The sequence below is a fragment of the Gopherus flavomarginatus genome, chromosome 1, assembly GCF_025201925.1.
Source record: "Gopherus flavomarginatus isolate rGopFla2 chromosome 1, rGopFla2.mat.asm, whole genome shotgun sequence".
Taxonomy (NCBI): domain Eukaryota; kingdom Metazoa; phylum Chordata; order Testudines; family Testudinidae; genus Gopherus; species Gopherus flavomarginatus.
Genome location: NC_066617.1, coordinates 71769183 through 71789093, shown reverse-complemented (window position 1 = coordinate 71789093; position 19911 = coordinate 71769183). Strand labels below are relative to the sequence as shown.

Genomic DNA, 19911 nt, shown 5'->3' with positions numbered 1-19911 from the left:
CATAAGGTTTATGATGTTCTTGACTATTCACGTGGTTGCACATATGTGCTTATATTTGTAAATCGTGTGATAGGTGACAACAGTTAAGTAATTTCATTGTTATTTTAAAGTACGGGCCTGCTTTACCGTGGGACCTTGTGTAGATTTTTAGGACTCAATTCTCAAGGGTGTTGGACCAAAGGGATGGGAGATGGAGGTGCTCTGCACTTTAATGGATTGAGCCTCAACCCTGTAAAATACTACTATCCTGACACAGTGAGGAGTAAAATTGCCATTGTACTGAAAGCCTTTATTGTATTCAGAACAATGATAAAAGTATCATTTTCCCCCTTATTCCTTTTTGCATATTAATTTTTTACTGCTCTATCATCTTATTCACATAAGGGACGTAATGAGTCTAGTAAGTTCCAGCTAGGACATTTAAATATACAGAACAAAAAAAAAGTAGAGACACTGAGTTATTAATAAAAGCACTAATAGCATTTGTAGGCCCCAGTACAGAACAGCCTGACCGTGCCTGACTAGAGCTGGTTGAAAACACAGTTAAAAATGTTGCAAATCTCTTTTTTTTTTTTAATTCAACCATTTTGACCAGCTCTGCTGTGATCCTGTGAATACTTATTGAACCCACATGCTTAAGTTTACACAGAGTCCAATTGACTTCAGTGGAACTACTCACAATATGTAAATTTAAATACCTTTGTTTCTGAAGGATTGGGGCCCTATTCAGGAATGTCATTTAAGTGTGTACGTAAAAGTTAAGCATGTGCTTACATGTTTTCCTAAACAAGGAGGGATATAAGTACATGCTTAAATGTTTTCCTAAATCAGGGCCTTAATATTTTTAGATTGTGGTCTGACCACTACTCACTTTACTCAGAGTAGTAACCCCACTGCAGTACACAGGATTACTCACTTAATAAGGCAAGCAGGATTTCGCCTTATATTGCCATATTATGCAAACAATTTTTTTACATATTCAAATAAACATGTTTTTTTACTTAAGGGTCTCAGAAGCTGTGATTGTAAGAAATCTCCTACTGAGGAAACAGAAAGGGATTAACAGGTCTTCACTAGCAGTAAATTCATGTGTTTCATAGATTACCAAATCTTTAAATGCAAGCAAGCAACAACAAAAAAAAGCTTTGCAACTTCTGTCGGTTCTAGCACATCAGTCCTTATCAACTTGTTTCACACACCAAATGCCTGCTAAATTTTGGGAATAAACCTTCAATCTAAAATACCTGACAGCTTTTTTAAAAGTAAAAATATTCACATTTCCTTAATAATTTTCCATCATTTTAAAATACTTATTTCAGCCTGCAGGATACATTCACTCACATACCTTTAATTCGCCAATAGAAGACAAGAGTCCTGCCCCATAAGCACGTAGCTGTCCCTCTTGCTTGCAAAGGCCAAATTCGATCGTAAAAAAATAGCACTGTGAAAATAGATACAGACACAGATATACATAGCGAAGCTGTAGACAAGCACCTCAGTAGCACCAACAGGTACCATTTTCACTTGAGTCCCGTTTCCTCAGATTTTCATGTTTTTTAAATAAGTTCAGATCAAAGACATGTTAGCAGTAAAGTAGAGCTGTATAAAAAAATAGCGCACACAGGGAAAAATCAGCAAGATTGTGCTTTTTTTCTGGTTTCCCATAGTTACAGAGGGACTGATTTTAAAAGTATCTAGGTGCCTAAAGATACAGATTGGGCTCAGTGGGCTTTTCAAAAATGCCTAAAAAGATATTTAGATCTAGATTTTTAAAGTTATGTAAGTGTCTAAACCCTACTGATTTCAGTGGGAGTTTGGCACCTAACCTGGTTGGGCATTTTTGAAAATCCCATAAGATTTTACTAACTTTTCCATAAGTGAAGAAAAATATCACTTGCTTCCTAAATTAGACAATTATAGCCACTCCAGTAAGCTCAATGGACTAATCTATTCCAATTGTTCATTGCAGTGTTCAACCCATAAAACTAGAAGGGCAGTTAGTCATCTGAACAATATTACTAATGAGAAACTGTGAAAAATATTAGCATAAGCATAACTACATCTAATTTGCATTGACTACATAAACTATGTTAAATATTACAGAAACCTTTGGGAAACACAAATATTTCAATCTCTCAACTGGAAAAGAAAAGAGAAAATCACTCCTGGTCCTAACAAGTTGTTTGTTTGCTCTTGATATTACACATTAGGACTTTTTCTTTATATATCAGCATGTAAAAATAAGGAAATATTGTTGCTCATCCCAAATAAAGCATCCACATCAAATTAGAGTAGTAAATAACTATGTCTACACAAAGGTTTTGGGAATCTGGTTTCCAATACCCATGGAAATACTTTATTCATATTTGTAATTATGCACTACTGCTTTATTTGACACTAGACCAAATTCAGCGTTTGTGTAAAGTACAACTTCACTGAAGCTAATGGAGTTGCACATCTTGTTTGAGACTTGAATTTAGCCTATTGTTTCAATTAAGTACATCCAGTAATGGATGATGATCAACAGTACTTGGAGCTCAAGGTTTTCTTGAGAAAAACAATCCAGAATTTAATACTTAAGCTTCAAATAAGTATTATCTGAACCTCTTGAGTCTGGATCATTCAAGAGTTTTTGTACTGCCTGTTTCTCTCAGCAGTTCCTCTCTTCTACTTCTGGTAGCTGATAGAACTCAGAAATGAAAAATAGTTTTTAAAAATTAATCAAAAACATTTCAGAAATGAGAGAGAGTTTCATATGGAATTTGGCTCCAGAAATGTCAAATTCCAAATGAAATGTATGGTTGGTTTTTCCCAAACTGTTTCTTCCATACTAATATTTACCTAGCTACTCATTAATATCAAATCTTTTTTCTTTTTCTTATATAAAAGTTGAGGAAGGACCACTAATTTGTTTACTACAGCACTATGCAAAAATATAAAGTAGATTTCAATGAAAACGTGCACCTATGGAGTGAATCAAAGCCCATTAAAATCAATGAGAGTCTTTCCATTGACTTTAGAGGAGAATTTATCAGGTACCACTGTAACAGCCAAGAGGCACTGAAAATCACAAAAAGAAAGCCTGGTCACAGCACAAGAGAGTAAATCAAGAAATCTAGATTCTATTTCCAGCCTTGTCTTTGGCTTGTGCAACTCAGTTGCGGACAGATTTTCAAAGTTAGATACAAGCAGCTAACATGCACTAGTAAATGAATGCCAAGTCAATTGTTTAGATAAGGTGGGTGAGGTAATATCTGTTATTGGACCAACTTCTGTTGGGGAGAGAAAGAGAGAGAAGCTTTCCAGCTACACAGAGCTCTTCCTCTATCTAGACTAGACACTCAGAGTGTCACAGCTAAATACAAGATTGAACAGATAGTTTAGCATAAGTATCTAACACACATTCTAAGGCAGTGGTTCTCAAACGAGGGAAGGGTGGCCAGCATGTCCCTCAGCCCACGCTGCTTCCTGCAGCCCCCATTGGCCTGGAGTGGCGAACTGTGGCCAGTGAGTGCAGCATTCAGCCGAACCTGTGGACATGACAGATAAATAAACCGGTTCGGCCTGCCAGGGGCTTTCCCTGCGCAAGCCGCACCCCTAGTTTGAGATCCACTGTTCTAACGGACCATTTAAGGTGAAGTGGCTCATTAACACCCCTGTGCTCAGAGGACAAAAAGGGGGGGTGCGGGGTTAGTGGGTTACAGAGTGTTGTAATAAGCCATAAATCTAGTATCTTTATTAAGAGTTATGAATTTAAGCTCCCAGGCTCGTCTCTTGAAACTGTTGTGCAGATTTCCTTGAAGTCAATTGATTCACATATAGATGCCCATAGGCAACATGAACACCAGACTGTAAGCTCTCTGGGGCATTGACTGTTTCTTACTATGTATTTGCACAGCACCAAGCACAGTCTCCTTTGCTGGTGTCTCTGTGTGCTACCATAATATAAATACTTGAATTGTTCATACAAATTGAAATCATAAGTTGGGTGCAGGCAAATGTGTATGCAAAATCTAGCCCTTGATCTCACTTTTTGTTCCCCCGTTTATCAAATGGGGATAATAATATTTTCCTTTCTGACAGGGATGTTTAGAGATGTAATTAACTCATATTTATTTGTAAAGCTATTTGAGATTCCTGCGTGGCAGGTGCTATAGAACTGCAAAAAGTATTATTGTTATTATAAAAGGAATAACTTTTATGAGCATGCACATGCTGAAAGAACAGATTTTTGTTAGAACAGCAGTCTTTGGAAAGCCTGTATTCTCTGTGTAACTTATTTAAATCAAACATATCTAAAGTGACCAGATGGTAAAATATAATGTGTGTCTGCCTCCTACTAATTTATGGCAATGTTACACATTAAGAAAAACCCTTTAAATGAAAAGCTGATGTTGGGATACATTTGCCATATGCAATGGCTACAATATATCAATATAGATCTTTTAAGAGGTCTCTGCTTTGTTAAGTAAGAAAATGAGATAGCTCACACAATGCTGCCATCTTCAGATCATTAGTCAGCAGTACATCATTATCACCACTACCGAAGATCCAGTGCATTATTATAATCTGTCATCTTGCAGGCTTTGAACAACTGTTCTACCAAGTCTACAGATAATGAAGCATATTGATAAAGAAGCTACACATTAGTCATATAGGGCCACATATTAAAAAACAGAGGCATAATATATGTGCACAATTGCATATCTACAGCTGTATGGTTAACTGCCATGACTGCACAAATGGTATAAATGCAAATGCTGTTTGAGTTATTGAATGAACAAAAAATTTCCTGCTGTGCAAAATCATTCAATTTGCACATGCGGGCATGGTAATTGCAGGCACAAATGTGAGCATGCAGGCTTTGGTTCTCTGGTTTCAAAGAGACGGCCTACAATTTCTCCAGTCAATCCAAAACACTGCAGCTACATTCATCTTCCTGCCCCGCTGCCCCAACCATGTCAATCCTTCCTCAAGCTCCTCCATGAGCTTCTGGTCTCCCTCTACATCAAGGTCAGCCTCACCTCTGAAGAGCTCATTTGTTCAGCTTCAGCCTAAATCTTGGCTCTTGAGACTCTCCCTCTTGTGCCCTATGCTGTTGCACACTCCCTTCTACTTAACTATCCTTGTTACACTCCCATTTCCAGGCCTTCCCCCCATCCCAAGCCTCTTTGCCTGGAATAGCCTGGCTTAGTTCTTTCTACATGCCCAGTGACGTCACGCCTCTAATTCCTGCCTCAAAACCCTCACTCGCTTTCTGTTTGCTTTCTACCACCCAATCTCCATTGTGGGGCTCCTGCTCCCACTGTCACCTGTTATAATTTACAATGAAAGGAAATGCAAATACATTAAAACTGTAAACAGGTATTTAAAATATTGCAACTCAAAAAATGCACTAAATAAAACATCTCATCAGCTTCCATGTAAACAATGCACCCTTTCAATATCCCTTTCCCCCTTCTCTTCAGTTGTCTCTTATCCTTCCCTTCCAAAAAAAGATTAATACTATACAATAGGAGTAAAGATCAAATGCCTCCATTCAACAGCATTGCAGGATATGTTTACCATAGCAATTTTAAATATTAACATTACACAATGTTCTACAGCAGCTCTTAGTGATCACAGGGATAGATGCTCTCTACTAGGGACCTGATCTAGCTCTCATTGAAATAATCCGAAACACTGCCATTGACTTCAGTGAGAGCTGGAACAAGTCCTGGAATGCAAGATAGGCAGGCGGGGAGTTTATTCTATTAGAGCACTGTGATTGTGGTTTCCTGGAGGAATGATCAATGCAAACAGCAGGCCACAGGAGCAGCAGGACGACTCTCAGAAGCAGAAAGTTTATCCTTCTGCATTCCCTTGCTGGTCCTTGAAAAACCTTTGATTGAAATTCCACTTTTGACCAAAATCAGTAAAGTGAGAAGATTAAGCAAAGGGTCAAAAACTAAAGGGTTTAAAAGAAATGAGAAAACAAAGAGGCAGAGGTGGTGTTCAAGGCTGCGCCTGCAGCTCCAATATAGAGCAGATCTACAGGTCAGCATGGATTTATTTTTAGATTAGATTATTTTGGTACATTTGGCTTAAGAATATGGAAGAGCAGTTACAGGAGTGCACACGAAAGTGTAAGGCCTCAGAGACTGGCACCCTCTGTTTACTGACAGGACAGGTACTGCAGCAAAGCAAGATTTGGCAGAACTTCCAGCCAGTATACCTCAGAGCTTGTTGTAGAGGTACCTATCTCTGCAGAGGTCAAAGGGTAAGTTCATTAGCCATACACAATATTTTGCCTTGCTACCTAGGCTGCCAACAAACATGCCAATTAGAGCTAGTCAAAAAAGATTTTTCATTAAAATTGAAATGGAAGCTTTTCAAAGGCAAAAATGGGGGTTGGATGCCCAATTCCCCATTGATTTTCCATGGGAGTGTGGCACCTAACTCGTCTTCATACCTTTGAAAACTCCTCTTACAACATTTCAGTGTCCTGTCCCCCATCCCCCCCATGCCCAGTGCCATACTGATTATGTGCTGATGGATCTCCCTCTGCTGGGACCCTGGTCTGAGGCCACCAATTCATTTCATTTCACATAGCCAGCTGATGTGTGATCAGAAGGTAATGGCCTTCAATCACTATTTCAGCTGCTGACTTCAGGGCCACCCGGTGGGGGGGGGGGGCGCAAGTGGGGCAATTTGCCCCAGGCCCCACGAGCCCTGGCCCGGCAGTATTTTGGCAGCGGGGAGGCCTTTCAGTGCTGCCAAAGAGACAGAGTGACTGAATGGCCCCCCGCTGCCGAAATGCCACTGAAGACCCGGACCGCTGCCAGGTGAATACAAGCACTGCAGCTCCCCCGCTTTGCTCCAGGACCCCTGAATCCTCTAGGCAGCCCTGGCTGACTTATGTGAAAATCTCTTTTCCTATTCTATCTAACCACTTCAGAAACTGATTTTAAACAATTTTCCATATTGTGCATGACATTTGATTTTAGCACTCCCCAAAAATGCCTATTCAGGAATTATTTAAGATGATGCGCACACTGACCCATGTCAGTAACTTTATACACATGCTTAAGTCGCATTTAAGACAAATTATTGATGTGTATAACTGCTTGCGGGATGAGGGCCTAGGAAGCTTCTTTCTTGTGTTGGTTCTTCCATTTGATCAGCTTCATGAGAGGGTATTTTAACGCACATCTCTTAACTCAGAACATCTGATATATCCCAAAACATGTAAAGGAAAATTCTTGCCTTCTCCATGGAAGGAGGAGGAAAGCTTTGATTTTTTTAGCTCTAAAACTGCTGACTTGAGGACTGCATGGCTCAGAGAATTGGTAAATAGCTATATGCAATGTGGAAACTTACAAAAATCACTTCAGTGCAGTCTAAGCCTGAAAGTTGTAGAAAATTTAATACCTTAACAATTTGCCTACAACTATTGCTGGAATTTCAAACACATTTTAATTCAGGTATGTTTGTGACCCTTTCCTGTTGGCTTTCTGGCATGAATGTTTGCAAAAATCTATTGTTTATCTCAAAGGCTTGAATGTTCACCAAAAATCAATTGTGAATTGCACATTTGATTGAAATATTCTAAATTTGTGAAATTCACAGTGTTAGTTACATACAATAAGTCATCTTTTGTAGGAAAGAGATATAATATGTGACTTAAGTAACCAATATAGCACAAGTGTTGGAATTTGAATATCAAGCAGTCAAGTCTCCTTGGCAGCATTTTATATAGGAAAAATCTTTGCTTAGAAATTCATGCATAATTTTGAACAAATAAATCAAAGAATTTGTTGATGAGCTTATGAATAGTTCACAAACAGAATGAGAGGCAAAATTCAATGAATAAATTCGTTATGGATTATTTGCTCACTTCTGCTAAAAAAGAGTGACCCTATTCATAGCCTACAGCATTTCTAAATGAGAAAACTAAGCTTACTCTAATTTGTCAGGCTATCTTCACTGACGCATATTGTATAGCTCACCACCTTGACGTGCATTTGGGCTCATTGAGTTGAAGTGTCCTTCATGGCTTCCAAAGAATATCTGTATAACACTATTCTGTTTTTCTTCATCAGCCTACTGCTTTGCATTCACATCTTTTTCTGACTTAGTATTTGGAAGTAGGGTGAACAGATGTCCCAATTTTATAGGGACAGTCCTGATTTTGGGGTCTTTTTCTTATATACACTCCTATTACCTCCCACCCCATCCCAATTTTTCACACTTGCTGTCTGGTCAGCCTATTTGGAAGAGTCTGTCTATACACAGAATCTTGAACATGTATGGCACTTGTTCATTGGTGCATTGTGGGTTAGAAGTAATGCAGCACACAGTGGTTGCATTTCTGTTTGCAGACATCCAGACTTTGATACACTGTATCACTTCATGCAAATTCCTGATTCTGAGTTTGAAGGGGTCATACTCAGTGACAATATGAACATTGCTGTCTATGCTGACCCAAAGGTAGGGCGGTTATTTAGCTGCCACACCTTACTGACTGGCTGCCAGAATGACTGTCCCCCCCCACTGAACTTCTTCTCCCCATAATGCCCTCCTAGACATGGTGCTCCTGGATATCTCAGCGTGCAAAGGAGGAATAAAACAGAGCCACATAGAAGGCATAGAAGCCTCTGGAGGCAACACAGAAAGCTGTCATCATAACCAAAGTAAGTATATGACTTCTTAGATTTTGAACTGTGCTTGCAGTCCAGTGCACTGACCATTTTTGCTTTTCAGAATCCTAGAAATACCATGTTTCTTTTCCAGTCAAACATTTGGCATCACTATGCAGTTTCCTGGGTTCCGCATTAAAATTAGTTCACTGCTGTCTTCAACTGTGTCCTCCAAACTTTCCCAGGATAGCTCTGTCCATCCAAGATCCTTCCGTGTCATGGCTTGATCTTACACAGTGCAGGTTAAGAGTATTGTAATTAAAAGGACAAGATTTGAAAAGTGATGACCAGGACAGGGAACACAGTGGGATCCAGTCCTGCACTGATGAAACCATCACTGCTAACTTACTCCTTTCTAGAAGAAAGAATAAAGCTAAAGAGAGGAGCACATAGAGAAACATTTCATTTACATACTGGAGGGTTGCTGTGAAGTCCACATCTTCTCAGACATATCCATTCTCCATCCACACATTGACCTTCTCCTACTTTGCTCTATTGAGCATAAAGGGAGGTGTGCAAATGGGTTCAGATTTACTTCTGCTCAGCACCAGGGCTGGATTAAGACATTGATTCTACAGCACTACAGCCCCTCCCTAGGGCCTCAACTCCTGATCATGTCGCTACATCCAAATCTCAGCTCTCTCTTTTTTAAAAAGTTCCTAGCCCCAAATAACTGTGAAGAAAAGCTTGAAAAATTAAACCAAGCAAAGCTGCCACTGCAGCATCTGCCTGAGTCTACAGCCAGCCAGAAACACAAGCTCAGAGAGGTGTGAGCTGAACCATACAGCTCAATGGGATGTTAGCTCCAAGATGTACAGGTGACAGCAGCGGAGGGGTCAGAAGAGGAGTTTGTAGCCCAGCCATGCAGATACACCCCAGCGCCCGGAGTAGGTACCAGGGGATCACCCTACTATCATCCTTGCCTCTTGGGAATCGTGTGGGGGAGGGAAAGAGAATGAATCCCTTCTACCACCCCTGCTGATCCTGAAGGAGCCTTACTGCCATTTCTTGGGGGAGAGGGGAGAAGGAGCTCCATGCTGCTGTCCTGGCCTCTCTGGAAGGAAAGAGCAGGGCCATAGGGTAGGTGCCATGGGAGGCCCCATACATTGCTGTGCCTAAGGCCCCAAATGATTTTAAATCAGTCCTGTTCAGCACAGAGAACTACATCTTGTGTCTCCACCTCACAACCATTCTCTCTTCACTGCAGTGCAACAGCTTGAAGATGCAGAATTAAGACCCTCTGTAATTAGCCATTAGGTATTTCAATATAACAGGGTGCCGCCAGTTAATTCAGCGGTTACTATGTCCCTGGCTAAAGAAATGGCTTTGGCATTAATTTAAGACAGAGTAGGATTACTACCATGCAAACAGGAAATGCCCTCAAATGATCTCAAAGCTGAGATTTGGATGTAGCAACATGGTCAGGAGCTGAGGCCCTAAGGAAGGGCTGTAGTGCTGTAAAATTGATATCTTAATCCAGCCCTAGTGCTGAGCAGAAGTAAATCTGAACCCTTTTGCACACCTTCCTTTATGCTCAATAGAGCAAAGTAGGAGAAGGTCAGTGTGTGGATGGAGAATGGATATGTCTGAAGATGTGGACTTCACTGCAACCCTCCAGTATGAAATGAAATGCTCAGGCCAGCATTCAGTATTGTTTCCAATGTCACCCAGGAGACTAGGAAGAGCCCACACCCTCACCAGTCTGTTACTCTAACTCCAGCTCAGGGTATCAAGAATAGTAAGGAAAAGAACCTCACATTTCTTCATCCTAATTAACTGGCAGGTCTGCCGCACAACGTAAGGACAAGTTGATAAGACCACTGAAAATCTCCTATGAGCTGCTGCTTAGAGCATCTGTTAAAAGTGCTGCACTTAAGCCCAAAGACTTTGCTCTTCCTGGCTTCACTTCCCTGTCATTTGACTCTACAGCAGCTCCCAAGACTTGGGGCTTGAGGTTTATTAATTTTTATGGCATTAAGATTGAATGATGTATAATAATGAGCAGCATTCTTTCCAATTTACTTTACAATGTGTCACATGAATTCATATCCAAGGTTCTCTACAGGAGCTGGAACATGTGCTCATTTGTTTTTCATGCCCTTGCTTCAGCTTTGGCTGACGTAGCTCTTGATGTTCACTCAAGGCAGAATCAGGCTTTTCGACATCCTCTCTGGGACTCCAAGAGATGGGATCCTTTGAACGTCAGGCTAAAACAAGTTAGCTAGGTAAACACGTGTCATCTCTATCCTCTCACAGCCTATGCTGCCTGGCATGCCAGAATTGATATAGTATCAACCTTTGCAGTGCAGAGGCTAGATTCAGTGAATGTTTTTAGGGCTCTGACATGCCTCTTTTCAAGGACTGTAAGCTACCAGTGTTTTGAATGGTGACTTGATATGACAACACAAACCTCCATAGCAAAAGCATTCATGACTGAATACAGTCTAATCCCAGAGTGGGACCTCAGAAGTGCCTCTCAATGTTCTGATTCATACTGCAGCATGGCACAGCTTGAAACACACAGCAGAGAGCTGTGGACTCTGATGTCAATGAGATTGCACCAGTCTAAGTGAGATCAGACTCTGAAACATACACATGCTAAGATTAGAAAAGTGGAGAGGTCACTTCGCAGTCATTGCCTGCTGGGATTTCCCCTATTTTCTAAGGGGTTATGTAGCATAATGGCTCAGGAGATGGTGACCCCAATCCTGAGCTGCATCTTTCAGACAGTGCAGCTACACAGGCACAATCTGAGGGTGGGCACAGATGACTTTAAGTTGCCTTTTGTGTCTCCTGGATTCTGGGCCACTTTCCCCTCAACCCCATGCAACTGCAGGGGCGCTGAATTATGGATGCTTCATGCAGTTACCTGTAGGCCCCCCCAGCTGTCCAAAATAGTACAGCACACACTGGCCACCCCCTCTAACACTCCTTCATACACCCTAAGATAGGGGCTGTGAGGAGGCACTGTAGGGCTGCTCCACCTGCCCTAGATCACCAAAGAAGTCCCTAAATGTCAAGGAGCCATTCTGGCCTCTTTACACTGCAGCAGTGTCATAAAGGAGCAACAGCAGTGGAGAGAATTGAGGTTAAGGTTTCCCCTAGTCCCCTTGGAAGGTGATTCCATAGCCCAGCCTGTGTCACCATTAGGAAGATTTTAGGGTCACAAGAAGCAAAGTCACAGCTACCAAAGGAAACTGGCAGAACCTCCTTATCGAGCAGCAGGTATCAATTTAGTGCAGTGGTTCTCAAACTTCTGTACCGGTGGCCCCTTTCACACAGCAGCCTATATATGTGACACACCCTGCCCTTATAAAACAAAGGCATTTTTAAAATATTTAACACTATTATAAATGCTGGAGGCAAAGCGGGGTTTGCGGGTGGAGACTGACAACTTGCAACCCCCACATAATAGCCTTGCGACTCCCTGAGGGGTCACAACCCCCAGTTTGAGAACCCCTGATTTAGTGGGCCTAGTGAAGTCCCACTAAACCAACAGCAGAGCGCTCTCTGATTAACCCCAGTACTCCAGCTCTCTGATAAGAGTAAGGGAAGTCAACTGGAGACCATCTCCTGTCAACAGAGCACAGTGATTCAGAAAGTTCTCTTCACTACTGGTGTAAGTTGACCTAACCTATGTCACCTCCAGCTGTTATTTAAATAAGCAATTCTCCTTATTTGAACCTGTGACCATCACTCCGATACCTGTTTTTCAATAGTTGTCCCCTGTATTCATTTGGTTCCTGGGTCCAGGGAGGGGCCTTTAGAAGTGGGCAGGCACCTCCCAGGTTTTCCAATTTAAAAAAAAAAAAATTCCTCCAGCTATGTTATGGCATAGTATAACTTAGGTCAACTTACCCCAGTAGCGAGGAGAGCTTTCTGAAATCACTGGCCTATGTCAGCCCAAAGACAAAATTATTTCTGGATGCAGGGCTCTTTAAAAATGACGCTTGGCTAATGTACAGCCAGAGTCCAAGCCTCTCCCTGCTGTTATTTCAGGGGATGCATGTGATGATCCCCCGATGTCATTCCTTAGGGCAGACTGTGCCCCATCTAACTGCCAGACCAATTACCACCCACAGCAATTGCACTCTAGAGAACAGAGTCAGGAGAGTTACTGAGCCTGCTGAGTGCATCCCCTCACATATTAGCTGTTGGTTAATGGGATTCATGAACATCTGGCTTGGTCAGCCAAGAAAAGCCTAATTTATCTGCTAATGAGGAGAAGCCACCTCCTTAGAACTGTGAGCAGCCTCTATGGACTGTGGAGTCTGGGAGGATCATGGAATTTTTGCAGGCTCTGCAGCTGTGGACGTAAAAATCAGGCAGAAGATAGACCAATACAGTAAACAAGGGTACCTTTCACTCTATCAAACCTCTCTGGGTTGTGTCTCTCATTTCAGGGAAAAATATTTAATATTTTTGGTGGTAATTTTCCTTTTCTAAATTAAAAACTTCCGTTTACAAAAAAGATTATTAAATTTCCTAAGTATCAGATGGGTAGCCGTGTTAGTCTGGATCTGTAAAAGCAGCAAAGAATCCTGTGGCACCTTATAAACTAAACAGACGTTTTGGAGCATGAGCTTTCGTGGATGAATACCCACTTCGTCAGATGCATCAGTATTCACCCACAAAAGTTCATGCTCCAAAACATCTGTTAGTCTATAAGGTGCCACAGGATTCTTTGCTGCTTTTAAATTTCCTAATACACTTAAATTAATAAAAAAATAAATCCTGCACGAATTAGCCATTTTAAAAATTTAAATTTAAAAAAATCATATTAATCTACTGTATCTATTTACTAAGAGCTAATTCACGAGCCAGACAGTACCTCCTTGTTTTTTTAAAAATCTCAGATTCCAAAGAGTTTTACTGTTGTAGTTAAACTTGGAAACTCACTGTTCTTTTTACCATTTTTTATGTGACTGTATGTGGACCCCAGAGACCTTCTGTAGCTCTTGATGTATGTGTCTAACCTGCTTTGAGAGGAAAAAAAAAAAGGGAAGATATCAGTGCAAAGGTATCAGTTTCTAGTTGAAGAACAGACCAAGGGAGAATAGTAACTTGGGGAATTTTAAGTGTCTATTAATTATGTTGCTAAAAAGTATACCCAAACAAGAAATTTTTTTCACAGCCCCTAAAAAAAAAACCCAAAACTCAAAAAACAGAGTACATTGAGCATCTCCCAGCATGCTTTTCAGCAGTAAGCGCATATAAGAAAAATCTGTCAGAAATACAGATTAGATGGGTGAGTCACCACTGAGTTTCCTGCCAGAAGTTTGTAAACATATCATAGATCTGAATATACTCAAAGTGGAAGAAAGTTATACTGAGCAAGTGCTTGCCATTACAAAGATCAGAGTAATTCAATGTGTTGCCAAAACGGCCTGAACAATATACAGTACCTAGGATCTAGTAAGCTACCCAAATGAAAATCACACTGAAGTCATCACTAATCATCAGACAGAGAGGTAGATAAGATCTGTCCTGTAATTTGCCCAAATTAACTGCAAAAGTATAACAAATTGTATATAAACTGCAAACCCCCAAAGTTGAAAGTTTAAGTGTAGGAAAATATTAAAAGGTGAGAAAATGGCTAATTAGTTAAAAACCATAATGATATAGAGCAGGCCTGAACAACATGCGGCCTGTGAAGGGGATTCAAAAGGCTCTGAGCTGCCCGCAGCCATGGGAAGCCCAGAGCTCTTTAAATCCCAGCTGCGGCTGGGATTCAAAGGGCTCTGGGCTGCTTACAGCAGCAGGGAGCCCAGAGCCCTTTAAATCCCAGCCATGGCCAGGATTCAAAGGGCTCTCCGCTGCCCACAGAGATTCTTGGCCGCGGCTGCTGGCAGCCCAGAGCCCTTTGAATCTCGACCACAGCTCCAGCGGATGGGCTGGGGCTGGGATTTAAAGGGCTCGGGCTCCCCTCAGCAGCAGGAGCTCTGGGCCTGTTAAATCCCTGCCCTAGCCCCACAAAGCTCTGGGTTCCCCCAGCCATGGGAGTCCCGGGCCCTTTAATTTGCCTGAGGGCTCCCAGCCACCTCCTCAGCTAGGAGCCCCTGGTTGATTTAAAATCAAGTATCAGCTTCCCACTCCCAACCTTCCTTTTTGGCCCACACCTGTTTTGGTGGGGTGGTGCTGGGGCAGGAGGGTGTGTTTCTTTACAGCTGGGCGGTGCTGGGGCAGGGTGTTTCCACGGGGCAGGGAGGTCCTGGGGTGGGGGTTCCGCGAGGCTGGGAGGTTTCGGCCCTCAGCTGTTTTCTTTGGAGTAATGTGGCCCTCACCGCTTTATGAGTTGTGCAGGCCTGAAAGAGTTATTAGTGAATATAATCTTACTGGATGCCACAAAGATGCATTACAGCCAGTTATGCCTACAGAGCAGTGTGCTAAGACCTGCTGGTTGCATCAATTTAATTAGTGATATAATGGATTTCTTTTGTCCCAGATATTCATAGAAGTTTGCTTTTACTCTCACAGACTCTGCTGAATTAGTACTAACTGAAGCTGACTAATAACAGCAGAATCAAGCAGCAAGGAAGGAAAAAGTGGTGGGTGGATAAGAACGATGGAAGAGAGAAAGAAGTGAAGGAGTGTAAATCATGCATTGGCTAGAAAAAGAGAGAAAGATTTGCACTAAACACCACTTCTCTATATCCAGTTCATTCATTGCAGAAACCCACATGCCTACAAAGCAACTTAATAATGCAGGGTCAAATTCCATCCTCATATATATGTATGGAATCACACTGACTGTTATGGGGCTGCACACACGGAAGTGTAAACAGAATTTGTCACAGAGATCCAAACCCATTGAAGTCAAAACACCCATTCATTTATACAGGGGCAGAATTGGACCTGCTAAGTGTGGTAGATCACCTAAAAAGATCTCAACTAACAATCCGGAAGAGCACATTTCATCCAGCACTTTGGTGCCATTTGATACTAAGATGACAACAGACATTAGAACCAGTTCAAAAGCTGTAGTGCTAAGTAGTTAAGGATCAGGCACAGTCAGCTCCTAACAAATATCAACCATATTTTGTCTAACTTTTTTATTTTATCTACACATGCAAAGATGATGTCCAGCAACATACTGGGTGAAAGAATCAGTCTGGTACATTAATTTTGTTGTGCCCAATCCAGCTAGACAATAGTTAAACAAATGCACAATTGTGAATACTAAAATGAGCACTTTTTCCTTTCAGCAATAAGATAAAACTCCTACTTACACAGCTGTAGAAACATGGATTTTCAGAATCTTTCCACAAAAAGATGTGTCCACTAAAATGAGCACAAATGACAACTATGATTATTTCTTTTGGGAGCAACTATTTACTGAAAGATTCCACATAACTAATGTGTGGTTTGCAGACTTTTCTTTTACCCGCTATTGACTCAGTCTATACCTTAGAAAAAGTTGGAACAGAAATTCTTGGCACTGCTCTGTGGATGAGCAGACCAGGCCCAGTAGCTATGTATGAAAGGGTTTTATTTCCCAGGTGAGACACAGACTTCCTCCTGATTGGCTGGAGTGGAACATTGAGAGGCACATCTTTCGTTTAGGCAATCTTTTTATAGTGTATATACACAAGCACAGAAAAAGTAGGGTTGGATCTGTTGTTGATAGAGTTAATAAATATTGCAGTGTTAACAGTAACTGCTCTCTCCCTAATCTCCAATTTTGCCTTATACCTACACACTGCTGCAGGCAGACCTCAATTATTTGCACTAATGACTCCGGCTAACGACTGTTGCAAGTAACTGAATCTTGCAGATTTAGCAAGTATACAAACACGATAAAAAAACAAGTATGCTGCATCACAAGATGTACTTTGCTCACATACTATGAGTTGAACCTACAGATGTCAAAGTAATTTTTAATATCCTGGTAAATGTACTGTAGTATATGTTACACAAATAAAGTCTTAGTGACTTAGACATCCACAGTACTGATTTGAACATGCACAATGCTGAGACTAAATGCAAAATTTAAAAAATTAGCCGTGTGAACATGTATTACATTTTCACAGAGCTCTCTCTCTCTCTACATGTATGTGAAAGACAAGAAGAGTTAAACATCCTCCTCCTCCTCCTCATCAGGCCCAAGCAGAAATATTTCTCTGCTCTCCCAGCAGCTGACAGGCATAAGAATCTAGATGAAATCTAGCAGAAGCTGAAAAATTCAGAAGTGATTCTTGTTGATGGGGTGTGTGTGGTGGTGGGGTATTGTAAAGAACTAGCAAGCCCAATACTCATTCCCTCAGTTGAGGGTCTATCAATTGTTTCATATCTTAAATTCTTACTAGAATCCTCTTTGCTTCTAGACTACAAGAGAGCTGATTAGCCAATAGACAGCCTTTCCTTTAGATACAGGCCAGTTGTGCCTCTGTTAGCTCAACACCAGATGACTATAATACATTCTCCATAGAGAAGGAAGCTACAGCCAATGCAGTGCACCCTAACTAGAATAGGTGAGATCAGCATTATGCACTGGTTGCCTGTTCACTTCGGGGTCAAACTCAAGGAATTCACTGTGGTATATAACAGTACCCCAGTGCTTGCTTTAATGGATATGGTTTACTCAAAAACCTATTACTCCATGGCACGGCACATGAACTTTGCAGAAACTCTCAGAAGTCAGTCCTAAGGGTGAGCTCAGGAAGACAGGGGGAGGGATTCCACCTCTGAAAAATCACTCCTGACAGAAATCCATCTGACCCTGAAACTGACCACATTCAGACAACCTGGTAAAAATGAGCTTTGCTTTGTTCAGGCCTTCCACTAATGGCCTGCGTAGATGTGCTGACTTACCCCTGCGGCACCTCCTGCTGGTGACTTCTGGGATTTAGCCTGGTTCCAGCTCCAGAGCACCCTCTGCAGGCCAGTGATCCACCTGTCCTCTGGCCCCTGGGTCCCTCCCTGGACCCAGTGCCCTTTTACCTGGGGTGCTGCCCCTGGCAGTAACCCCTCAGTCTTAGGTTCTCCACTCCTCAGGGAACCCTCCACCCACTATCCCCACCTCACCTCAGTATACAGCTACTGCCAGTCATCGTCTAGCCCCCATGCCCTGCAGTATCAGCCTACTCATCACTAGCAAGGTTGGGTTTGGATCTGCTGCCTTGGCCTACTCCTGGGCTGCCCTCTGCAACCCCCAGTACCTTTTAGCCCAATGCTAGGCCACAGCCTTGGGCTTTCCAGGCTGGAGCTCCCCAGCTCCTCTGCCTTTCCCAAGCCCTGCTCCACCCAGGTACTCTTTGTCTAGCTCCCTACAGCCAGACCCATTTCCCTCTACAAACAGAGAGGGACTCACTATTTGCCCCTGGCTTCCCTGCCTTTATAGGGCCAGCTGAGTCTGTTTGGGGCATGGCCCCAGCTGCACCCACTTCCCCCAATCAGCCCAGCCTAAAAGCTGCTTTCTCCAGCCACAGCCCCTCCCAGGGCTGTTTTTAACCCTTCACAGCAGAAGCAGGGGTCCACCCTACTACAGCCTGATATGTGTGTAAGATGTGGAGTATATATCCCCTGCATCTGGGGAGCCTCCGCTGGTTTAAATTATATGAAGTCTACCCAGCTCATATAGTGATGTCTGCAATGAACAAACAACATTGCAAAAATCTCCCTTTCTAAAACTGTGCAAGAAGGGGCATCCTGGTCTAGTGCCCAGAGCACTGGGCTGGGCTCTAGAGCACTTGGGTTCTAATCTCAACTCTGCCATTGACTTTCTGTGTGACCTCAACCTTCTTTGTGCCCATTTCCCTTCCCACACTTTACTATCTAGACTGTTCAAGACAAGGTCGGTCTATTACTATGTGTTTATACAGTGCCTAGCACAATGGGGTCCCAATCTCTCTTGGAGCCTCTAATTGCTACTGTAATACTACTACTACTACTACTAAGGCATGGAAGAGATCAGGCACAAGTGCAATTTTTAACTGTAAGGGTCAAACTCCACTCTGATATTCTCTTGTGGTTCCCACTAACTTCAATCGCATGGATATTTACAGCTCACAGAACTAGTAGGAAAGAATTTAACTCTGATGAATGCAGTAGAGTGTTTTAAATTTCTGCCACGGTGGAATCTTCATTTCAGCCTTGCAGTCAATAAATATATATATAATTTTAGAAACAGCAACAGATTTAGAACCCTTCAATTAATAAAACAGTTAAACAATGTTTTCTTTATGGAAGCCACTAACCCTCTAACTTATGTGATTTTTATGTTTAGAGCCTGGAATTTCTATAGAGACTTGTGCAATTGCTGTTCATCAGTGGCTCTTGCTGTGTGCCCTTCTTTCTACAGAATTCTATGGAGTTTACAAAAGACACCATTCCTGTTCTTTGTTAGCATGATTCCTGCTCTTTACACCTAAAAAGAAAATAAGCAAACAAAACAAAACCAAAAATACTCTGTCAAAATACATTAGCCCCCTTTTACCTAATCTGAACTTCAATCTACATCAGCTAACCAATGCTGAAGTGGCAGATGCTCATTATTTATGTGCACCCCTAAATTCTACAAATTCTCACAGAGCTATTTTGTTAGAGTATCTTTTTTTTTAATTACCATTCTGGCAGAGCACAAACTCACTGTATTAGCTACTGAACTGTCAGCAAGGACTGTGATTGCAAAATCTGTACTTTCTTAATTATAAGAATGTTTCTCCTGAAAATAAGTAGCCATAATATTGAAATGTTTTGTCAAATCCACACCATTCTCTTATTATCTTGTAATGTCAAAATATATTACTTTTGAGATTGTAAATTTGTACTTGCAGTTCAATAATTCACTGGACAATTATTATTTGACAAATTATTTTATTTTTGAAAAAATTTATTTCAGAACTGTAAACACCGTCTAGACTATTATTACAATACACTGCTAAGTTTCTGTGTAGCCTGTACATTTTCAGGCTTTTATGTTTTTTCTGCATTTTTAACTATTTAGGGTCTGGTTTTCATAAACAGCATCTCATTTTTGCAGGAGCAATTTTATATCTACAATGACACCCCAAATTGTGACCCCCAACTAATTTTCAAGTAGTCCTCTTATACATCTACCTACCTGAATACAATGCCAAATCAATGCCTTCATCTTACAGTTGGATCCCTGCAATACCTACAGGAATCTGACTTCAGGCCTGGGGCCTAAGGAGCTAAACGTATAAATGATCTCATGCACATGATCAATCTATAACCTCTGTAATTATTTGTGGGTGCAGAATTGTGCCTGAAA

The 19911-nt window shown here is 41.6% G+C and overlaps 1 protein-coding gene across 1 annotated transcript in view; it reads right to left on the bottom strand.

The window, feature by feature from the left end:
• Positions 1-19911, bottom strand: part of TPH2 (tryptophan hydroxylase 2) — an 83611-nt gene that overhangs the window by 13932 nt on the left and 49768 nt on the right. Inside the window, exon 9 of the mRNA XM_050935565.1 lies at positions 1346-1441. Within this exon, the coding sequence (XP_050791522.1) occupies positions 1346-1441 (96 nt within the window). The remainder of the gene's footprint in view (positions 1-1345; positions 1442-19911) is intronic.